Source organism: Ictalurus punctatus, chromosome 1 (assembly GCF_001660625.3).
Source record: "Ictalurus punctatus breed USDA103 chromosome 1, Coco_2.0, whole genome shotgun sequence".
In the NCBI taxonomy this organism is placed as follows: Eukaryota; Metazoa; Chordata; class Actinopteri; order Siluriformes; family Ictaluridae; genus Ictalurus; species Ictalurus punctatus.
In genome coordinates, this window is record NC_030416.2 from 2,712,542 (window position 1) to 2,732,845 (window position 20,304).

Here is a 20,304-nt window from a genome sequence, read left to right on the forward strand (position 1 = left end):
GCTAGAGAAACTACTCTACAAACTGTATTTCGTCATACATACACAACTACAAAGATAATACAATAGCTATTTTAAATATAACCTATACAATCTTCATATATATATATATATATATATATATATATATATATATATATATATATATATATATATATATATATATATAGGAGTGACGGTTTGAGAAACCTGGAGGACAAGTTGCTGTCTCCGTATAATGGTCTCGACTTCCACTCATGGGGTTATTTTTGTTTATATTCTAATTTTCTTGGTTTGATTTCCCAAAATTATAAACATAGCAGTAGCCTAATTTTAACCAGTGTTACCCTGACCTGGTAATGTCTTTAATGGAGAAAATGCTCATTATTAAGTTAGCATCACACCAAACCCTTGCATCTTTGTTTTATTACTGGGGGGGGTAATTCACTGCTGTCCAGTTAAATGGCGCACTTATATCCAAAGCGCTTTACACGGTGTCTCATTCACACACACACTCACACACCAATGGTAGCAGAGCTGCCATGCACAGCCCTAACTTGCCATCGGGAGCAACTTGGGGTTCAGTGTCTTGCCCGAGGACATTTCAGCATGTGGAGTCATGTGGGCCGGGAATCGAACTGCCAACCCTACAATTAGTGGACAACCTGCTCTACCACCTGAGCCACAGACGCCCTAGTTAGATCAGTGCATCATTTCATAATATAATTCCTGACACATAGTTTTATCAAGGTTGAGTTCTGGCGGGTTGAATGGGATGAGGTCATCACTGTCATTGCAGAAAAAGTAGTGTATTGGTCTGCTAATATATTCCTATCAGGCATTTACTGTACCTTTTTTTTTTTTTTTTTAAAGATTTTTTCCCAATTTGCACTTTATAAACCACAGTCCACCTTGAATTAACCGTTAGATTGTACATCACATCCTACTTACTAAATATTCCTTCATAAATATTCGACAAAGTGCATCTTTTTATGTGGGTAGTCAAGTCTGTCATGCCCTTGCAGTGGCCAGGCGTTGGGTTACAGCTGAGTATCAGGAATCCGAGCCTCCGATTCTGCTCCGAAAGCAAGGAGAAATTAAAAATGTATGAATCCGTATGCATCACGTGCAAATGTTTCCTGACCATTAAACGAAACCGCTGTTTTAGGGGGACAGTCAGAAGAGACGTCTGCAGGTGATGCTCATCATAGTGCTTTTATTTCATTTCCAGATGTGTTTGGCTTCTGACAGCACCATCTAAGTATCTCTTTACGTTAATGTTGTGCTCCTTTTAATTAGAAGGAAATGCATTTGTCTTTTGAGCACTCTAGACCTCACCCCACGGTAATTGCATTCTTGGCATGAAAGCATGTACACATTATAGGAAGCGTTCAATAGCGAGTCAGAGAGTGGATATTGGCTTTCGCCATTACAGTAAATAATAGTCAATAATACGAAAAGGAATATTGACACCACACAATGGAATGCATTATAAAGTAAGTAATAACACTCACCCGATGAAATACATGGTGAAAGCTTTACCACAGGGTGCTACATGTGGCATTTAGCACAATTGGGCTTCAGCATGAGGCTTTGAATCAAGTTTCACGTTAAGTGCCATGTCAGTGTATTGACTCAGCATTTCAATACAGTATGTTATTTCAACTAAGCTTCTTTCAAGATACGCAAGTCTTTATTTCAAAGTATCGTTACTTCAAGTTCTCATTATTTCAGGATATTCTGTTGCAATGACTTCATACATCATTTATCTCTCACTATTAACATCTCTTCGTATGTTATTATGTTAGCTACCACTTTTTAGTCAAGCTAATTAGATTTCAAGGCAACCAAATCATGGGACTGGGCAGGACACTGGAGCTTTTTTAAGTAACTGTGAAACAATTTAAGTTTGCACTGAAGAAAATGTAACAGCTAATGAAAATTTTTAGCAACTCAAAAGAGGAGACTGGCAACTTCCTTTGGCCAGACTTCCATGGTCAGAAGAGCTGGTATGGGATAAAGAGCTATTCAAGTTATGAATCATTTGACGGTCACGAGTATTGTTAGAATTATTCTTATCTGTGCAGCCTACACTGATTAGTCACATTATTCAGCCTATGATGCAGTGTATCATTTGTCATATTGTCTTTCCCTGGCCTGCGTGTATATGTGTGTGTGTATGTATATATATATATATATATACACACACACACATATACACGCAGGGCAGGGAAAGACAATATGACAAACGATGCCCATATATATATTGTCGCGACCGGCAGAGATCCGGCGCACACCAGAGGGAAAACGCTCCTTCTCCGACTGCCGCACCGGCACGACGTGGGCAGCTTCCTGCCGAACATTCCGCCAGCTGGAAGGACCGCCGCGGCAGGGCGGGGCTGACGCGACTCCGGCCCGCGATTGGCGGATCCAACGGGGAAGTCCCACCACTCAGGCGACGACGGAGGAGGATAAAAGAGCGCGCTTCCGGCCGGGAAGGGGAAGAGAATATCGTGGCGTCAAAACGGACTCCGTGCGTGTTTGCAGCGATTCACAACCTCCGATCACGACGGTAACCTCACGCCTCACGCTAAATTCTTCTCTCTCTCTCTCTCTCTCCCTCTCTCCAGGAGTCGTAAGCGCGGACGAGACCGCCGGATAGTGAGAGTCGCACACACGGAGGACGCCGGCCCGGGAAAACCCCCGCCCCGCCTCGGGAATCCCGCCTCCGCCACGAGTCGACTCCGCCGGCCGTCACGCCTTCACAAACCCCCGCACTCTTCCATTTATCACACGTTCACCTCACCCTAGCCACAATAAAGCACCGTCTGCAACCACCCTTTGGTCTCCTGTGGGTCTGTACGCCGCCCTTCCCCGGGCTAATTCCTCACAACTGGTGGAGGATGCAGGCGTAGTACAGACCCGCCTACTGCAGAGAAAAAAAAAAAAAAAACCCATCAAAAGAAAAACACGAAAAAAAAAAAAAAAAAAAAAGGGGCTTATAAATAAACCCGCGAGAGAGAGAGGAAAAAAAAAAAAAAAAAAAAAAAAAAAAAAAATGGACCCCACCCTGCAACACTTGCTGGAGACCAGCCTCCAGCAGCACGCCGTGACGCAGCAGCTCGCCGAAAGCCTTCAGGTCGCCACACAGACACTGATCGCCATGAGGACTGAGACCCCCGCCGCCTCCACGCCTCTCCCCGACGCAACCAGCGAGATCCGCCGCCTACTACCCCCCCTTGGCCCCAAAGAGGACCTTGAGGCGTACTTCGAGACCTTCGAGAGTATCGCCTGCCGGGAGGGGTGGGACCGTGACGACTGGCCCCGTGCCCTTGGTCCCCTGCTCACGGGAGAGGCCCGAACAGCCTACTATGCCCTCGACCCGGAGGAGGCTACGGACTACCTGGCGATTAAGGAGGGAGTCCTGGCGTGGTGTGGCCGAACCCCTGGCCGGGCCGCTACTGAATTCCATCGTTGGGTTTATCGAACAGGTGCTCGACCACGTTGCCAGATGAACGCCCTCCTCCGGATCACCAAACGATGGCTCCGACCGGATCGGCATACCGCCTCGGAGGTGGCGGAGAAGGTGGCGGTTGACCGTTTCCTGAGAGCGCTACCCCGGGCAGAGAGACAGGCCGTGGGGGCCCACGCCCCAACTACGCCCCAGGAACTCCTGACTGCCCTGGAGCGAACCTTGGCCACCCTGGAGCTCGACTCCGGGGAGCAGCAGCACCTCGATCGGCCCCTCGGTGCCCAGGGCCCCCGGTCTGACCGCCAGACCCGGCCCCGCATCTGGAGGAACCCACAGAGGGCGCCCACTTGTGAACACCCCCGAGACGAGCCCATGCCTACAGAGCCGGAGAGGGAAGCCGCCCGGCTGCTTACAAAACCATGGCTGGCAGGCTGCGCCCTCCATCAGCAGCAACCGCCGGAGGCGCCCTCCGTGACGGTGTGGGTCGAAGGGAGACCGGTAACCGCCCTACTGGACACCGGGAGCACGGTGACCCTTGCCCAACCCTCCATCCTGCCTGAGGGGCGCCGACCAAGCGGGACGCTTACCGTGACATGCGTCCATGGGGACACCCGGGAGGTCCCCTCAGCTGAGGTCCAGATCCGGAGCGAAGCCAGCACCTGGCCCCTCCATGTCGGAATCATCCCCGAACTCCCCGTGCCCCTCCTCCTGGGACGAGACTGGCCAGGATTCCGGGTGGTACCGAGAGCCGAGTCCTGGAGACCGCGGCGGCGAGGGAAGGGGATCCCAACCCGGCCGGCCTACCTGGCCCAGGACGACGGAGAGGCCACCTCAGAAGGTAAGACCCCCCAAACTACTAACCCTCTGTCATCTGTCTTTCCCCAGGTAAACCGGGAGGGAAAGTTCGGTCGGGAACAGAAGGAGGACGACCGACTGAAGCACTGCTGGGCCCAGGTACGGGTGATAGAGGGGGTCGACCAGAGCCCAGACCTGAGGCTCCCCACATCGTACTTCCTCGTCCGAGGGGGGCTCCTGTACCAACGGGCCTGCCGCCGCGGGGAGCAGGTGGACCTACTGGTGGTGCCCCGAGCCAAGACAGCCATCTTATTGCACCTAGCCCACACCCATCCCCTCGGCGGCCACCTGGGGGCCCGAAATACCCTGGAGAAACTGCGGGACCGCTTCGTGTGGCCCGGGATGGACGCGGAGGTCCGGACCTTTTGTCAACAGTGCCCGCAGTGCCAACGCACGGCCCCGCGGAGGCCCCCGCCGGCGCCCCTGATACCCCTGCCCATCATCGGTGTCCCGTTTGAGCGAGTGGGCATGGATCTCGTGGGGCCCCTACCCAAGTCGGCCCGGGGCCATGAATACATCCTGGTCCTGGTCGACTACGCCACTCGGTACCCTGAGGCGGTGCCGCTCCGCAAGGCCACCTCGCAAAACATCGCCAGGGAGCTGGTACTCCTCTTCAGTCGAGTGGGGATCCCCAAGGACGTGTTGACCGACCAAGGTACGCCGTTTGTCTCGAAGCTAATGGCGGATTTGTGTCGTATGTTACAGGTGAAGCACCTCCGGACGTCCGTCTACCACCCCCAAACCGACGGACTTGTTGAAAGGTTCAATCAGACCCTCAAGCGGATGCTGCGCCGGGTGGTGGACGAGGAGGGGAGGAACTGGGACCTCCTCCTCCCCTACGTACTCTTCGCCGTTCGGGAGTGCCCCCAGGCGTCCACGGGCTTCACGCCCTTCGAGCTCCTGTTCGGGCGGCGGCCGCGGGGATTGTTGGATGTAGCCCGTGAAGCCTGGGAGGAGCAACCATCCCCGTTCCGCTCCGTCGTCGAGTACGTGCAGGACATGCAAGCCAGGATTGACAGGGTGGGCCCCATCGTCCGGGAGCACATGCTGGCGGCGCAGGAGGAGCAGAAGAAGGTATACAACCGCCCCGCACAGCCCCGGGAATTCCAGCCGGGGGACCGGGTCCTCCTGTTAGTGCCCAGCAGCGCCTGCAAGTTCCTCGCCCGGTGGCAAGGTCCATACACTGTCCTCGAGCGCCGGGGCCCAGTCAACTACCGCCTACAGCAACCCGGTAAGCCGAAGGACGGGAAGCTATACCACATAAACCTGCTGAAAAAGTGGGTGGAACCAACCCCGGTGGTGTCGGCGTTCGCAGTTCAGGACTCGGACCGGGGCAAGGGTACCTTGGTCGGCTTCGGGGAGGACCTCACCCCCACCCAAAGACAGGAGCTTACCGAGCTGACCGACCAGTTTGCAGATGTGTTTTCGGCTACCCCGGGAATGACTCAGCTGGTCCAGCATGAAATCAAGACTCCTCCCGGTGTAGTGGTGAGACAAAGGCCATACCGTGTCCCCGAGGCCCGGCGCCAGGCCATCGAGGAGGAAATCAGTCGCATGCTGCGGGACCACATCATCGAGGAGTCCAGCAGCCCCTGGTCCAGCCCCATCGTCGTCGTGCCGAAACCGGATGGGAGCATGAGGCTATGCAATGACTTCCGAAGGCTGAACCAGGTGTCGGAGTTTGACAGCTACCCCCTCCCCAGAGTGGACGACCTGATTGAGAGGCTGGGGAGAGCCCGATTCATATCGACCCTGGACCTCACCAAAGGCTATTGGCAAGTGGCGCTCGCACCGGAGGCAAGGCCCAAGACAGCCTTTAGCACGGCCACCGGCCACTGGCAGTACCGGGTTCTCCCCTTTGGGCTGCACGGGGCGCCCGCCACGTTCCAGCGGCTAATGGACATCCTCCTGCGACCCCACCGACAGTTTGCCGCGGCCTACCTGGACGACGTGGTCATACACTCCTCCACCTGGGCCGACCACCTGTTCCACCTCAGGGAGATCCTGAAAGCCCTCCGGGAGGCCGGCCTGACGGCGAACCCAAAGAAATGCCACCTAGGGCTGACGGAAGCCCAGTACCTGGGGTACCGCATCGGACGGGGGATGCTGAAGCCCCAACAAAAAAAGATCGAGGCTGTGAAGGACTACCCACGTCCAACGTCGAAAAAACAGGTACGTGCCTTCTTGGGATTGGCGGGCTACTATCGCAGGTTCGTGCCTAACTTTTCTGCTGTAGCCTCTCCCCTCTCAGACCTCACAAAGAAGGGCCAGCCAGACCAGGTGAGGTGGACAGCCGATGCAGAAAGGGCCTTCCAGGCCCTAAAAGAAGCCCTCACCAGCGCGCCGATACTCCGCAACCCGGACTTTGACCTCCCGTTCACTGTACATACTGATGCGTCCGAGACCGGGCTGGGTGCCGTCCTCTCCCAGACCTTCGACGGGGAAGAACACCCAGTCCTCTACATCAGCCGGAAGCTGTCCCCGGCCGAGAGGAAGTATGCGGCGGTCGAGCGGGAGGCACTAGCAATAAAATGGGCCATCGAGGAGCTGCGATACTATCTGGCGGGCAGGCACTTCATCCTCATAACCGACCACGCCCCCCTGCAGTGGATGGCCAAGGCGAAGGACACCAACGCCCGGGTAACCCGCTGGTTCCTCGCCTTACAAGACTTCTCTTTTCAGGTTAAGCACCGGGCAGGGGCCCAGCATGGTAACGCGGATGGGCTCTCACGACGAGACGCCCTCTGGGCCCACCACCGAGCGGCAGTAGGCTCGGAGCTGAGGGGGGGGTACTGTCGCGACCGGCAGAGATCCGGCGCACACCAGAGGGAAAACGCTCCTTCTCCGACTGCCGCACCGGCACGACGTGGGCAGCTTCCTGCCGAACATTCCGCCAGCTGGAAGGACCGCCGCGGCAGGGCGGGGCTGACGCGACTCCGGCCCGCGATTGGCGGATCCAACGGGGAAGTCCCACCACTCAGGCGACGACGGAGGAGGATAAAAGAGCGCGCTTCCGGCCGGGAAGGGGAAGAGAATATCGTGGCGTCAAAACGGACTCCGTGCGTGTTTGCAGCGATTCACAACCTCCGATCACGACGGTAACCTCACGCCTCACGCTAAATTCTTCTCTCTCTCTCTCTCTCTCCCTCTCTCCAGGAGTCGTAAGCGCGGACGAGACCGCCGGATAGTGAGAGTCGCACACACGGAGGACGCCGGCCCGGGAAAACCCCCGCCCCGCCTCGGGAATCCCGCCTCCGCCACGAGTCGACTCCGCCGGCCGTCACGCCTTCACAAACCCCCGCACTCTTCCATTTATCACACGTTCACCTCACCCTAGCCACAATAAAGCACCGTCTGCAACCACCCTTTGGTCTCCTGTGGGTCTGTACGCCGCCCTTCCCCGGGCTAATTCCTCACAATATATATATATATATATATATATATATATATATATATATATATATATATATATATATATATATATATATATATATATATATATATATGCATGCATGCATGCATGCATGCGCACACATGTGGGCACCATGACTCATAGCCCCAAGGTCCCTGGTTCAATCCTGAGCTTGGGTTACTTTTACAGTAAGAGTTTTAGAGAAATCTGAATGTAGAGCGTGAGATGACAATGGCAGGAAGAAACCTTGAGAGCGGACTTGAAAGGAAACTTCTTCTTCTAGGTGACAGTGCATAGTGGAATTATAAATTATTACAATATATGTGTGTGATTAAGAGTACAGCAGAGCATTTATGATAACAGCAGTTCTTCTTAGGCACAAGTCTACAAATTTCCAAATTATCCTCTGAAGCAAGGGTGAGCCATGGGCATCAACTTGTTCAGCAACGGGCATCACGTTTTTGAGAAGTACAAATCTTTCCATGTGGAAACATCTGCAGGAGGAGAAGGTGAGTCATGAGTGCAGCAGCTCCAAGCAGAAGTAGAGAATTGGGACGAATCAGGCAGGTCCAGAGGACGAGAAGAATCAGAGCATCACCTACAGCTTAAGAGAGAACAGACTATTATGGACATTTTTATCCTAGAATGGTTTACACGTTGTGATAAGAGAACAAACAGAACCTTGTGGAACATAGTGAAGTCATCACTAAAGTTACCAGGCGGATGCTGGTCAGTCAGATAAGACCTGAGCCAGGGGGGAAAAAATACTGTTCCCTTAACTTCAACAAACTTTTTCTAAGCTGTCTAGGAGAATATTGTGATCTAACGTTATAAAATCTCCAATGAGATCAAGTAATACAAACAAGGATACGCAATCCTGGTCTTAAGTGAGTAGTAGGTCATTTACTACTTTAACCAGCGCTATTTCGATACAGTGATGAGACACTGACTAAAATATCTAATGTATATGATTTGCTATGCAGGTATGAGCTCAGCCATCCTTAAAGCTGGTCTTAAAACCTTCCAGTTTTCCCAGGCCTTTCATCCATCATAACCATAAACTGTAACGTTTGTAGCTTGTTTAATGGTTGTAGATCTTGATATTATATGTATATTTTATCACAATTGTAGTTGTTGTAAAGAGCTATCCATAAGTAGCATATATGGAGTTTATTGTTGGAGCAGTGGTGCTTGAAGACAGCGAAATATACTTTTGTATGCATTTTAATTTACAAACCGATTGTTGTTAGTAAGCAAAGACCTGAGCCAGTAAAATAATAAAAGATTCATTCCCTTAAATACAACACAGTTCTCTAATCTATCTAGTTTCTAGATAGACTAAGAATATTTTGAACATTGTATTCTGTGGTATATTGTCATCTATAACACGCAAAAGCTGCACTGAGGCCACCTTTAGGTCATTTACTACTTTAACCAGCGCTATTATAGTAATGTGATCAGGTCAAACATTTGCTGTGTAATGTTTGTAGTTTACTTAGTTGTTAATCTTTATATTACATGTTGTATGTTTTATCTTTGTTATTGTAAAGAATATTAGTAGTGTATTAATAGAGTATTCAAAAATAGGGTGTTAAATATCTCTTTCCATTAGGAAATCTACACAAAAACTAAATAATTCACCATTCTACTCAAAATAATGTTTATAACTGCATACATTATATGATGAAATGCAGTGTCATATCCTGATTGGAAAAAAAAAAAAAGAAGATAATGTCAGAACAGTTTGGACAAAGGTGAACATTATTCCCCTTTTCTTTGTACACTCATTGCTACTGTGATGCATCGTTGTTATTATGTCTCTTTTTAATCTAGATCGGTTTCTCAAAAAAGTATTTCTTCAGTCCTTGGACACAGCAGTGTGTGAGGAGTGAAATGATCTTTCTACAGTTAATTAACTTTCTACAAGAGACCGCTGTGACATCTGAGTACTCAGCACACAGTTCTGAAGTTTTGCTTTATTTGACACTGATTAATTTCGTGATGTGATTTAACCCCCTGATCTCTGCCTCAACCTTAAAACTGAATCTCAGCCACAGTGTATCAGGATTGGGCTGAGATCAAGTTAAGGGATTACTTCAGAGACCAAATCTGCACCTTTATCTGCCTGCGATTTATTGATGTGAGACTTGGGGATTAACCACACTGAGTGTTTGACTTTATCTGATAGACGCACTTCACACCTCGAGATATTGGACTTGAGACAGCGGCGTCCGACATGTCCCCACCCCCCTAAATGAATCCATAATCGCTCTTAATTGCCTGCACCGTTTTTAATTAAAATGAGGGTAATGTGTTTCACACTCGTCTAAAAGCCTCTCTAGAATTCATGATTGCACCCTGTGTTAGACTGTTAATTTGATTTTGCTCCAAAACATCAATCCACCCATCTTTAATCTGTCTCCTCTTGAGCTTTGTGAAATTGACGACAAAACGAATTCACTAACCGAAGCTCATTAGTCATAACAGATTCAAGGTATGATGCTAAATACAGTGGAAATAAATAAATAAATAAATAAATAAATAAATAAAAGTCTAAGTCTAATTGAATGAGGTTTTTGTCAGATAAAGCCCGAAACCTGGATAAAGCTTGTTTTCCATCTTTAACATGTCCTTGGAAGCAGAATCTGTTGTATTTGTTACAGATTTTAGCGTTTCATACTGAACACCATTATTTTTTTTATTTATTTATTTTTTTTTACAAAATTTTGCTTGAATAACACGTGATTGACGGTTTGGATCAGAGTGACCTTGTGTCTAGCATTACTTTTGTCAGCAGCATGCTCGTACTGATCTATATCTGGCCCTGGCCAGTAAGCGGGAAATGTTTCTCCAGCATTGCACCAAGTCTTCTGTGTAAACTGAGCTTTCGTAGCAAAAAAAAAAACAAGCAATACAGGTGCATCTCAAAAAATTTGAGTATCATTGAAAAGTTTGGTTTTTTCCATTATTTAATTTAAAAAGTGGAACCTTCACTGATTCTAGATTCATTACACACAAAGTGAAATATTTCAAGGCGTTTTATTTTTGTTGTTTTAATCTCGATGATTACGGCTTACAGCTCATGGAGATCAAAAATCCGGTATCTCAGAATATTGGAATGAAGAATTTATAATACAGAAATGTCGACCTGAGAAGACTCTATTCAGCTAATTAACTCAAAACATCTGCAAAGGTTTCCTGAGGCTTTAATCTCTCGGTCTGGTTCAGTACACACAACCATAATCATGAGAAAGATGAAAGTAAACAATGCATTTCATTTGGAAATCAAGGTCCCAGAGTCTGGAGGACGAGTGGAGAGGAACAGAATCCAAGCTGCTTGAAGTCCTGTGTGAAGTTTCCACAGTCAGTGATGATTTGGGTTGCCAAGTCATCTGCTGTTGTTGGTCCAGTGTGTTTTCTCAAGTCGAGAGTCGATGCAGCGTCTTCCAGGAGATTTTAGAGCACTTCCTGCTTCCATCTGCTGACGAGCTTTATGGAGATGCTGATTTCCTTTTCCAGCAGGACTCGGCACCTGCCCACAGCGCCAAAACTTCTAGTAACTGGTTTGCTGAATTTTTTGCTGACTGTTCCACTTTTTTAATTAAATAGCGGGGAAGAAATGGACTTTTCCATGATATTCAAATTTTATTTTTTAGATGGACCTGTATGTCTTTCCATATGAATCTTTTTAAAAGGAGTTCCTTTATTATACGTATGAAAGTTTAATGGTAGAATATAATGTATGTAGGTCGACAAGAGTCGAGATGCGTCTCTTTTTGTGTGCAAAAGCTGTTATGTTTTGAAAAACTTTTAATAAATAAATTTAATTAATTAATTAATTGACTTCCTGTTATATCATATCAAGGGCTTACAGAGGCTCCATGCAAATGTGGCCTTCAGAATAATGGTCCAAATTGAATTTTATGTTAATTAATGTTAATATCACAGCACTCATTTTAATATGTCGTTTCGATGGTAACCATGCCTAGACGCTCCACGTAAACATTTTAAAATAATGTTACCATGGAAGCAGTCTGTGTATAGTAACAGTCCGCGCTAACGAAGTTATAAGAGTTGTTTACGCTTTCCTGTTTCTCTGTAACAGGATAAACCGAGTTTGTTTTTATCGAAGTAACCTCAAGAGAGTACGACTGTTTATTGCTGCTATAATGTACGTGATGACGGGAACTAACTTGCTTTGTAACGATAAACCGATAAAAGTATTACGCTAATTGCTAGTGTTGGTAAATTGCTGGGGTATAAAAGGATTAAAGATGATGTAATTGTAATAATTAGTGACTCCATGTCTTCTTGATTATTTGATAAACCTCGAGCAAAGTCTGTTCTTTAATGAAGCGAAGAAGCTTAATGTATTGGTAAAAGGAAAGGAGACGGTGAACGTCCGAGCTCAGCTGTGGGCCGTCGGACTGCTTGGACGAAAGCGTGATTAGATCAATAACCATTTCTCACATACGGTCACGCATCGCGTTTGTCGTGATGTCTTATTTTGAGTTGCGATTCCCTGCGAGACATAACCAAACTCGGAGACTTCATTCTCTGGCACCTGCTTTTAAAGATGTTCTGCGCTAATTAACTTCTCTCTTAACGACTCTAATTGAGATGTCTGCTCGTTGTTTTTCAAACACAACATCCATCATTGAGATCCAGATTGTCTGAAGCAGGGGGCGGGTTTAAAGCGTCGAGTCTAAGGCCTGTCTCCGACAGAGTGTGTCTGCAGGCGACGTGCCACCTCGCTGAGCCACAGAAACGTTCTGTTTTCCTCCGATAGGTTTCGCTCGGCTCCTGCACTCTCGCTCGGGGAGAGCACGGCAGGGGGAGAAGAGGCAGCTGTTGTTCACTGATACAGCTGGAATTTTCTCTCGGCAGAGACAGCGTCATGGGGGATTGGCACAGGCTTCCCAAAACTAGCAGTCGTTTCACATGAAGGCATAGCTCAGATTAAACATCTGTCTTAAAGATCTCTCATTAATCTAAAGTAAAAGGAAAGAAAGGGGGAAAAAACAGCTGGTAGATTTCTAGACACCGACGGCCTGATAGATGCATTGTGCCAGTAGGCCTACAGTGATTCTTCCATTTATTAGCAAAAAAAAAAAAAAATTATAAAGAGAATGCTCATGTTTTCCTCTGCGTTTACATAAAGTCGACCACCAGAGGGCACTATTACCAAGATGAAGAAAAAGTCAAGAACGATTGGCTCCAAATGTGACACTCTATGAAGGTGTGTGTGTGTGTGCGTGCGTGTGTGTGCAGACACGTGTTGTCCAATAATCGTAGAGTTGGAGGTTCAATTCCCGGCCCACGTGACTCCACATGCCAAAGTGTCCTTGGGCAAGACACTGAAACCTAAGATGCTCCCGATAGCAAGCTAGCGCCTTGCATGCTACCGTTGGTGTGTGCGTGTGTGTAAATGGGTGAATGAGCGCTTTGGAGAACCGCTAGTTTTTTTAAAAATTAAAAAAATATTTTTTTTAAAAAAAGCGCTCTATAAGTGCAGACCATTTACCATAATACATTTCAAAGCTAGCAAAATGCTATACTAGCCTTCATTAAAATGCTTTATTTATATATTTTTTTCCCCAGCTAAACATTACGCAACCTTGCACGAGTCTTCACCCCCTTTGAACTTTTCCCACATTTTTGTAGTTACATCACCCAGTAACTGAAACGGACTATGCCGGCAGATCTATGCAGAATAGCCCAGCGGTGAAGCATGGTGGTGGTAGCATCATGTCGCATTACTTCTTGGATGTCTCTGTAACTGATGACGTGGCTGATGAGTCGCAGTTGTGCCGTATTCTTTTCACTCCAGCGTTCGTGAATACAGTACATGTGCAATCGCATCTTTTTGATTTTCGCAACACGAAAAAAAAACGGTTGAACACTTACGCAGGTATAGTATGTATGAACAGATGCTAGCGCCACTCGCTAATACTTGTGCATTTAAAGGATGATGGAAAGAGTGACGACGTGTTTAGTGTTTGTTTACTTTTGTCACCGAGATACTATTCAGTTTTCTGAGTGTTATAATATTATTAGAACACCACTCTGTGTGAAACAGACTGCATCGTGAGCAAAACTGATGGTTGCTTGTTTAGTTTAGGTCATCAATGTAGAGGTCAACTGTATCTAAAGAATGAATGAATGAATGAATAAAAGCTCGTGTTTTATTGCTTACTTAATGCAGTTCGGCACACTACTGCAGTCCATCTTTAATTTAAACCGCATTAAGGAATCGTAATAAATCAGTAATCATTACACAAGGCTCCATTTCTAAAATGAAATATTAAAGCAGGTAGTTTTTTGTGCTAAAGCTGTTAAGTATGCAGGTTTTTGTTTGTTTGTTTTTGCTTTTTTAAATATTAACCAAGCACCATTTTGACTGTAATCCTGCAAGAGATAATAAATTACAGACCGACCGGTAGTCAGAATTAACAGCTGTTCTCCCAATCGTGTGGACTGGAAGACCGGCTCACTGATAAGTAGCTGTGTGGATAAGGCTAATGGTCAAGCCCTCACTCTGTGCCTTTGGCTAAATTGCAGTAATAATATAATTTATATGCGGCTTCATGCTTGGTCCGGGCAGTATTTAATTAGATATAAGGCTGGGGACCTTTTTTGCTTTATGACGTTAAGAGTTTTGAAATTACATCAGGATAATGTTTTATAAACATGGTTTGATTACGGTTTGAACGAGTCTTGTGTTGTGAAGCTTTTATTTTGCGAATTCAGTCATGACATTGGATTTGTGACTTTGCTATTTGTTCCTGCGATAATATCAATTGGAAAAAAAGCTGACGACGTTCATAATGTCAAACGATCGCAGTCTGATAGAATTGTTCTACATCATTTCACAACCTCAGAGGTTTTTTAGGGGTTTTTTTCTGCTCAGAGTTTGCTTTCATTACCGGGAGATAGAAAATATGTTAAATCTACAGCGCTAATCTGAATACGTCATGGTGCTGGTGTGAAGCGCTGATGAATTCCCGATTCCGATTGGCCAGTAGGTGTTTTTATGTAACTGCAGCTCGGATGGTAGTTCTAGCTACATGTTGTAGGTCTGCGAGGAGATATTTGTTTAACGTTTATGGAAGGAGTCTCCAGTTTTGGAGATTTGTCACAGATTTCCCCCTTGCATGGAGGGGCTCATGGTGAAGCACCATGTGCTCATGTTTGCGTTGTTTTCTGTTTGAGTCCTGTCTCTGCCCCCTGCTCCATCAGTTGCTTGTTTCCTGATCTCGTCCAGCTCTTTTGCACTCGTTCATCATTAGTTTGCTTCTTTCTTTTTCTTGATCGATCTCTGTGCAGTGTGGAGAGGTGTGTATTGTTTGCCCAGCAGGGGGCTCACATCCCTCCCATTTCCCATCGCCCTGCTCACCAGCAGCTAAACACGTCGAGATACTCTACACACAGAAACCCAACAGAGCTGACATCGTATAACAGACTTGCAGAGATAAAACAATTCGTTTTTGTTTATGCTCATTGAAAATGTCTGATTTCCTTTCCTCCAGCCGAATGGAACAAGAAGGAGTTAATGAAAGTTTAGACTAGAGCTGGCATGGACTCTTTACACAAGTTTGTGTAAAACCTGATGATTTGTGTTAGATCAAAACCATGGGGGAGTCATCTCGAGGAATATCTGACTTTTTGTACAAAGGCATTACATATGTCACGATGTAACGAATCCGCTTCTGTTTGAACAGTGTCCAACAAACCGGGCCGAATCTTGAATCTTAAATATTTAAGATATTTCCTTTTCTTTGGAAATGTGGAATGGTTGTAGAGAAGTGGCACATGAGTGGGTGTGAAAATTACTGTAGAACATAGAGCTGAAGATTAGCTTCTGGAATGTTCCATGCGCAATAACAGACTGGTGAAGTTGGCTGTTTGCAGACTGGACACCATGTCGTTGCTTTATATTTCGATCCTGGGTGTCCCAGAGGGTCAGCTGAGAAACACCAGATTTTGGATTTTTTTGCCAGACACTGCCACAAATCCTTTCTGCCTGCGGCAATGCCAGCAGCGCTTGTTTGTGCTCGCTTGGCATTATGGAATGGAGAGGAAAATCTGACTACCTTTTACTATTACTACGCTGTTTTATACCACAGCACTGTTTTGAATACTACACTCTGATTGGTAAGATGATGTAGATTTTTAAGTTCCTTTCGGGGTTCCTGTTCTCTTACAGTATGTTACAGCAGCTCTAAACAGTCATTCCTTCATTCGTCTCTTGTTATTCTCTCTGAGCTACTGCAGATTTTTACTGTTACATAGCGCTGACTCTAGAGACTCCTTCCATAAATGTTAAGTAAACGTCTAGACACGGAAAGCTTCTCCATATCAATATCGATCATCGTAGGGTTCGCATCGTTAAATAACACGCTGTTATAGAACATTAATCAACACCTTCTTACCAGTCGGAATTGAGAACTCGGCAGCATGTGGTATAACAGGTGGGGATTTTTTTTAATAGATGACTCCAGCAGATTTGACTTATTGGTGGAGGGACTGTGAGTGTGTGTGTGTGTGTGTGTGTGTGTGTGTGTGTGTGTGTGTGTGTGTGTGTGTGTGTGTGTGTGTGTGTGTGTGTGTGGAGGTTAATGAGAAACCGGAATTTACCATTTTTCACCCCCATACATTGTGCTTTTCTGGAAGGGGGGTGTGTGTGTGTGTGCGTGTGTGTGTGTGTGTGATAGAACGATCAGTTACACAGAAACCAGTTACACAGAATTTCTGACTGGGACTGATGACCGAAATAGTTTTTCGGCGCTAAGCTGGTGCAGGTCAATTTTTCATGAAGCAAAAAAAAAGTCTATTACAGTGCCTTTACCCTGTGGTAACAGAGCTGACTGAATTAAGGATGTAATTCCAACCATGCCAGGCCCTGGCATTCATATCTCAAAGTTTAATTCGTCTCTATTGCGTGTGACATCATACGCTTATTTCTGGCTTTAATAGGAATCAATCGGAGCGTAACAAACAATCCGCGTCGAGGCAGCACGCTTTCCGCCTGTGATATCTGGAATTAACAACCGTTGTACAGTCCTTGTTTATTGCGAACTTGGTTTCCGAATGATGTAATAAAACAGGTTTATTATGATATGGACTTTACAAGATGATAGAAGCGGATATAAAATTTTGAGAAACAAAAAAGCAGACACGATGTGACGTGAATTTGTTTTCATGAAAACACTTTCGAATTAGAACTGCACAGTTTTAATATCTAGTCAGTATAATTGCAGAGTGTGTGTGTCTATATATATATATATATATATATATATATATATATATATATATATATATGTGTATGTATGTATATATATATATGTGTGTGTGTGTGTGTGTATGTATGTGTGTATATATAAATATATATATATATATATATATATATATATATATATATATATATATATTTTTTTTTTTTTAGTTTTTAGTTGTTTTTTTTTTTAAGAAGCATTTGCATTATTCAGTACGATGACTTTAAACATCGCTGGAGAATGGTGAGTTTTTCACCTGAACTGTGCTAGCAATAACAATGTGAGCTCAGCACTGCACCAAACCCCAACGTCTCACGCGAGTAACACCGCACCAAGCAATGAATTGGCACCAGAATCACTAAACATAACCACAAATTCAATATAGCCATATTTGATGTGTTTCAAGGTAGAATTTTCCATGAAGTCTTGATACTAGGTTTAATTCCTTTCACTTTTAACTAGATGCCATTTTAGGGCAATTTATGATTATCTTGGTGTCAGGGAAAACACAAGCTGAAAAATGATGATCGGTACCCCTTCTGCAAGTCCATCGATAGAGAAATCTGGGAGGGAGCGAGGGGTTGGGCTCCATCTCACAAAAGGAAAGCAACGGGAATGTGCAGCCAGACACTGCGAGAGCAAGCAGGTGGAGAGGGAAGCGAAATGAGGAATGTCAGATTTAAAGGAAAAAATGTAGAGATCTGAAGCAAAGATGGCATCTGGAACATCTGGGGTTGTTAGAGATACACAATCTAATGGGTTGTTTGACATCTGTTTTAGGAGGGTTGTAGGAATATCTACGCTTGGTAACGTATGCACTGTTTTTTTTCCTTTTATTTTTAAATGGAGCGTTTTAATTAAAGCTTAATGATGTCTTGGTGTTTATTAGTGCAGTGCCACTTGTCGAGTTTGCGTACACTGGTTTGTTGATTTGATGGTTTGTATTCGAGTCCCAAAGCCTGACACGTTCTGGGACTTATGAGCCTGTGAAACGATGGTGACGCTCACAACGACTCGAGAACCCGTAAACAACGGGTCGAAAGCGCCGAAGGCGGGTTTTGAAAGAATGTCCAGCATGGCGAAGATCACTTTGGCGTTCGTGTTCAGAACCAAGGTCCACGGGTTGAGGTACGTGTTTGCGGCAGACAAATCCAAACCTCGGCGCTTTTTCTGGCTCGTGGCGATCTGTGTCTGCTTGGCGCTTCTGTTCATCTGGTCCTGCAACCGCTTGCTCTACCTTCTGTCCTTCCCCGCCGTCACGAAGATCTACATGGTGTGGGCGAACAACATGACGTTTCCCGCCGTCACGCTGTGCAACCAGAACCTCTTTCGTGTGTCCAGCCTCACCAAGGCAGACCTTTACCACAGCGGCTACTGGATAGACATTATGCACGCGAACCACTCGGTGAACAGGCAGAGCATGGCGATGTTGAAGCACAGCCGGCACAGAGAGAGGCTGATGCGTCTGCTGGACTTCTCCGACTATGTCCCGCCACCCCGCTTCCACCTCAACACCACCGAGATGATTGGCAGACTGAGCCACCAGTTAGAGGACATGCTTCTGTTGTGCAGGTTCAGGGGAGAAAGCTGCACGTATAAAAACTTTACTACAGTATGTATATTATTCCATAAGTATCTCATATGTCCTCGTATCGTACCGCAATCATCTGAAAATACCAAGTGTTTTTAGAAAAGTTCTAATTAACTCTTCGTATACGTGATGTTTCTTATGTATTTGGAATCCATATGAAATCATCTACGTAAGGAATAAAATACTGTGTTGTGCGCTTATAGGAAAATAATCAACGACAGGGTGGTGGGATGATGCAGACTCACTGCTCACACCGTGAAGTTGATTTTCCAATAACAGCACCCCACCCCCCACCCCCCCCCCCACCCCCCAAAGTTAGTTCCTGTTATCACTTACATTACAGCAGCTATAAACGAAAGCGTCAGGAAAAAGATGTCAGAAAATTTCCAACTTCACCTCTGGCACTGGAGACTCCTTCCGTAAATGCTAGACAAACGTCTCCTTCCAAAACTCTAATAAAGCGTTAGTATTGTAGATGTTCTGGAAAGTGAATCGACACTTTCTGACCAATCAGAATCGAGAATCCGACAGAGCAGCGGTGTAAACTTTTTTTTTAAACATCAAATGAAATCACATTGTTCTTACAAGGTTCTAATAGACCCCCCCCCCCCCCCCCCCCCCCAAAAAAAAAAGAAAAGAAAAAGTTATTGCTTTTTGCACTAGTGCCAGTCTCTCAGTGAAGAGAGAGTGGAAAAGACATGAATAATTAAACGTCTCTCCATTCTTCTAGCACAAATGAGATCACAATCTCAACCATACCTCTAGGACACCATTTTTTTATTATTTCATTTGCATTCTGTAACAGTGTTCCAATCCCTTCCAGCATTTAAACCGTTATATATATTTAGACTAGAACAAGTCTGCTGTCTATTTATTATTGGGGTTGTGGGGGGAGTTTCTTTCATTTTCAAAAAGCCATTATTTCCTAATAAATGACAACCTGACAAATCCTCGTCTTATCTTTTATCAGTGCTGTTTTTATTGTGATGCACAGGAACAAAGCAGAGGTAAAAAAGAATAAAACACCATTCTTCAAACTGCTCAGAAACGGTTGTTAAAGCTCGGATGGGTCTTGGGAAAGGTAAAGGCAGAGCGCTGTTCATTAGTGAGTCCATTTGATCAGGAAGCCGTGACACTCAACTCGGCTGTCTCAGCCTGCTGGATTCAGTTTAGTTTTTCAATGTAGTAATGTAAGGATCATTTTTTACCACTTTAAAATGAGTGAAAGTAGGCGGATTTATGCAAAAATCATTTTAAAAAATCTCCGTTATTGATCTAGTTCTTATTTGATTTCATAGTAATACAATTGTACTGTGTTCATTTTTGAAATGCACAATATATCTTCACAACCTTCTTTATATTTATTCTAGTCCATTGACCTGGATATGACAATAATAACTTTTTTTTTTTTTAAATGTTTACGTTTCTTAACATATCCCCCCTCTATTGTTTTATCGCAGATTTATACGAGATATGGCAAGTGTTACACCTTCAACTCGGGCCTGGATGGCAACCCCTTGCTGACAACGTTAAAAGGCGGCACAGGGAATGGATTGGAGATAATGCTGGATATACAGCAAGATGAATACCTGCCAGTGTGGGGAGACACGGGTAAATATCAATCCCCTAAACAACTACACGACAAACGGCGGCCATTTTACCGTCGGTTCCGCTTTGTGTATGATAACCGGTCCTTTGCAGTGAATCCGATTTGCACTTGCTC

General features: G+C 45.6%; 1 protein-coding gene and 1 long non-coding RNA gene across 6 annotated transcripts in view; both read left to right on the forward strand.

Annotated features, from left to right (window-relative positions):
• asic1c (acid-sensing (proton-gated) ion channel 1c) overlaps positions 1–20,304 on the forward strand; it is a 69,144-nt gene that overhangs the window by 31,214 nt on the left and 17,626 nt on the right. For 3 of the 5 annotated variants that reach the window (XM_053674869.1, XM_053674903.1, XM_053674921.1), the window contains exon 2: positions 20,042–20,192. In XM_053674869.1, the coding sequence (XP_053530844.1) occupies positions 20,042–20,192 (151 nt within the window). Of the gene's footprint in view, positions 1–18,065; positions 18,603–20,041; positions 20,193–20,304 lie in introns of those variants that run through there. The other 2 variants (XM_017465419.3, XM_017465426.3) reach the window with 1 other exon arrangement.
• Positions 2,243–2,813, forward strand: LOC128629003 (uncharacterized). The gene is made up of 2 exons (XR_008393321.1): positions 2,243–2,509; positions 2,607–2,813. It is a non-coding gene; the product is annotated as an uncharacterized LOC128629003 (long non-coding RNA).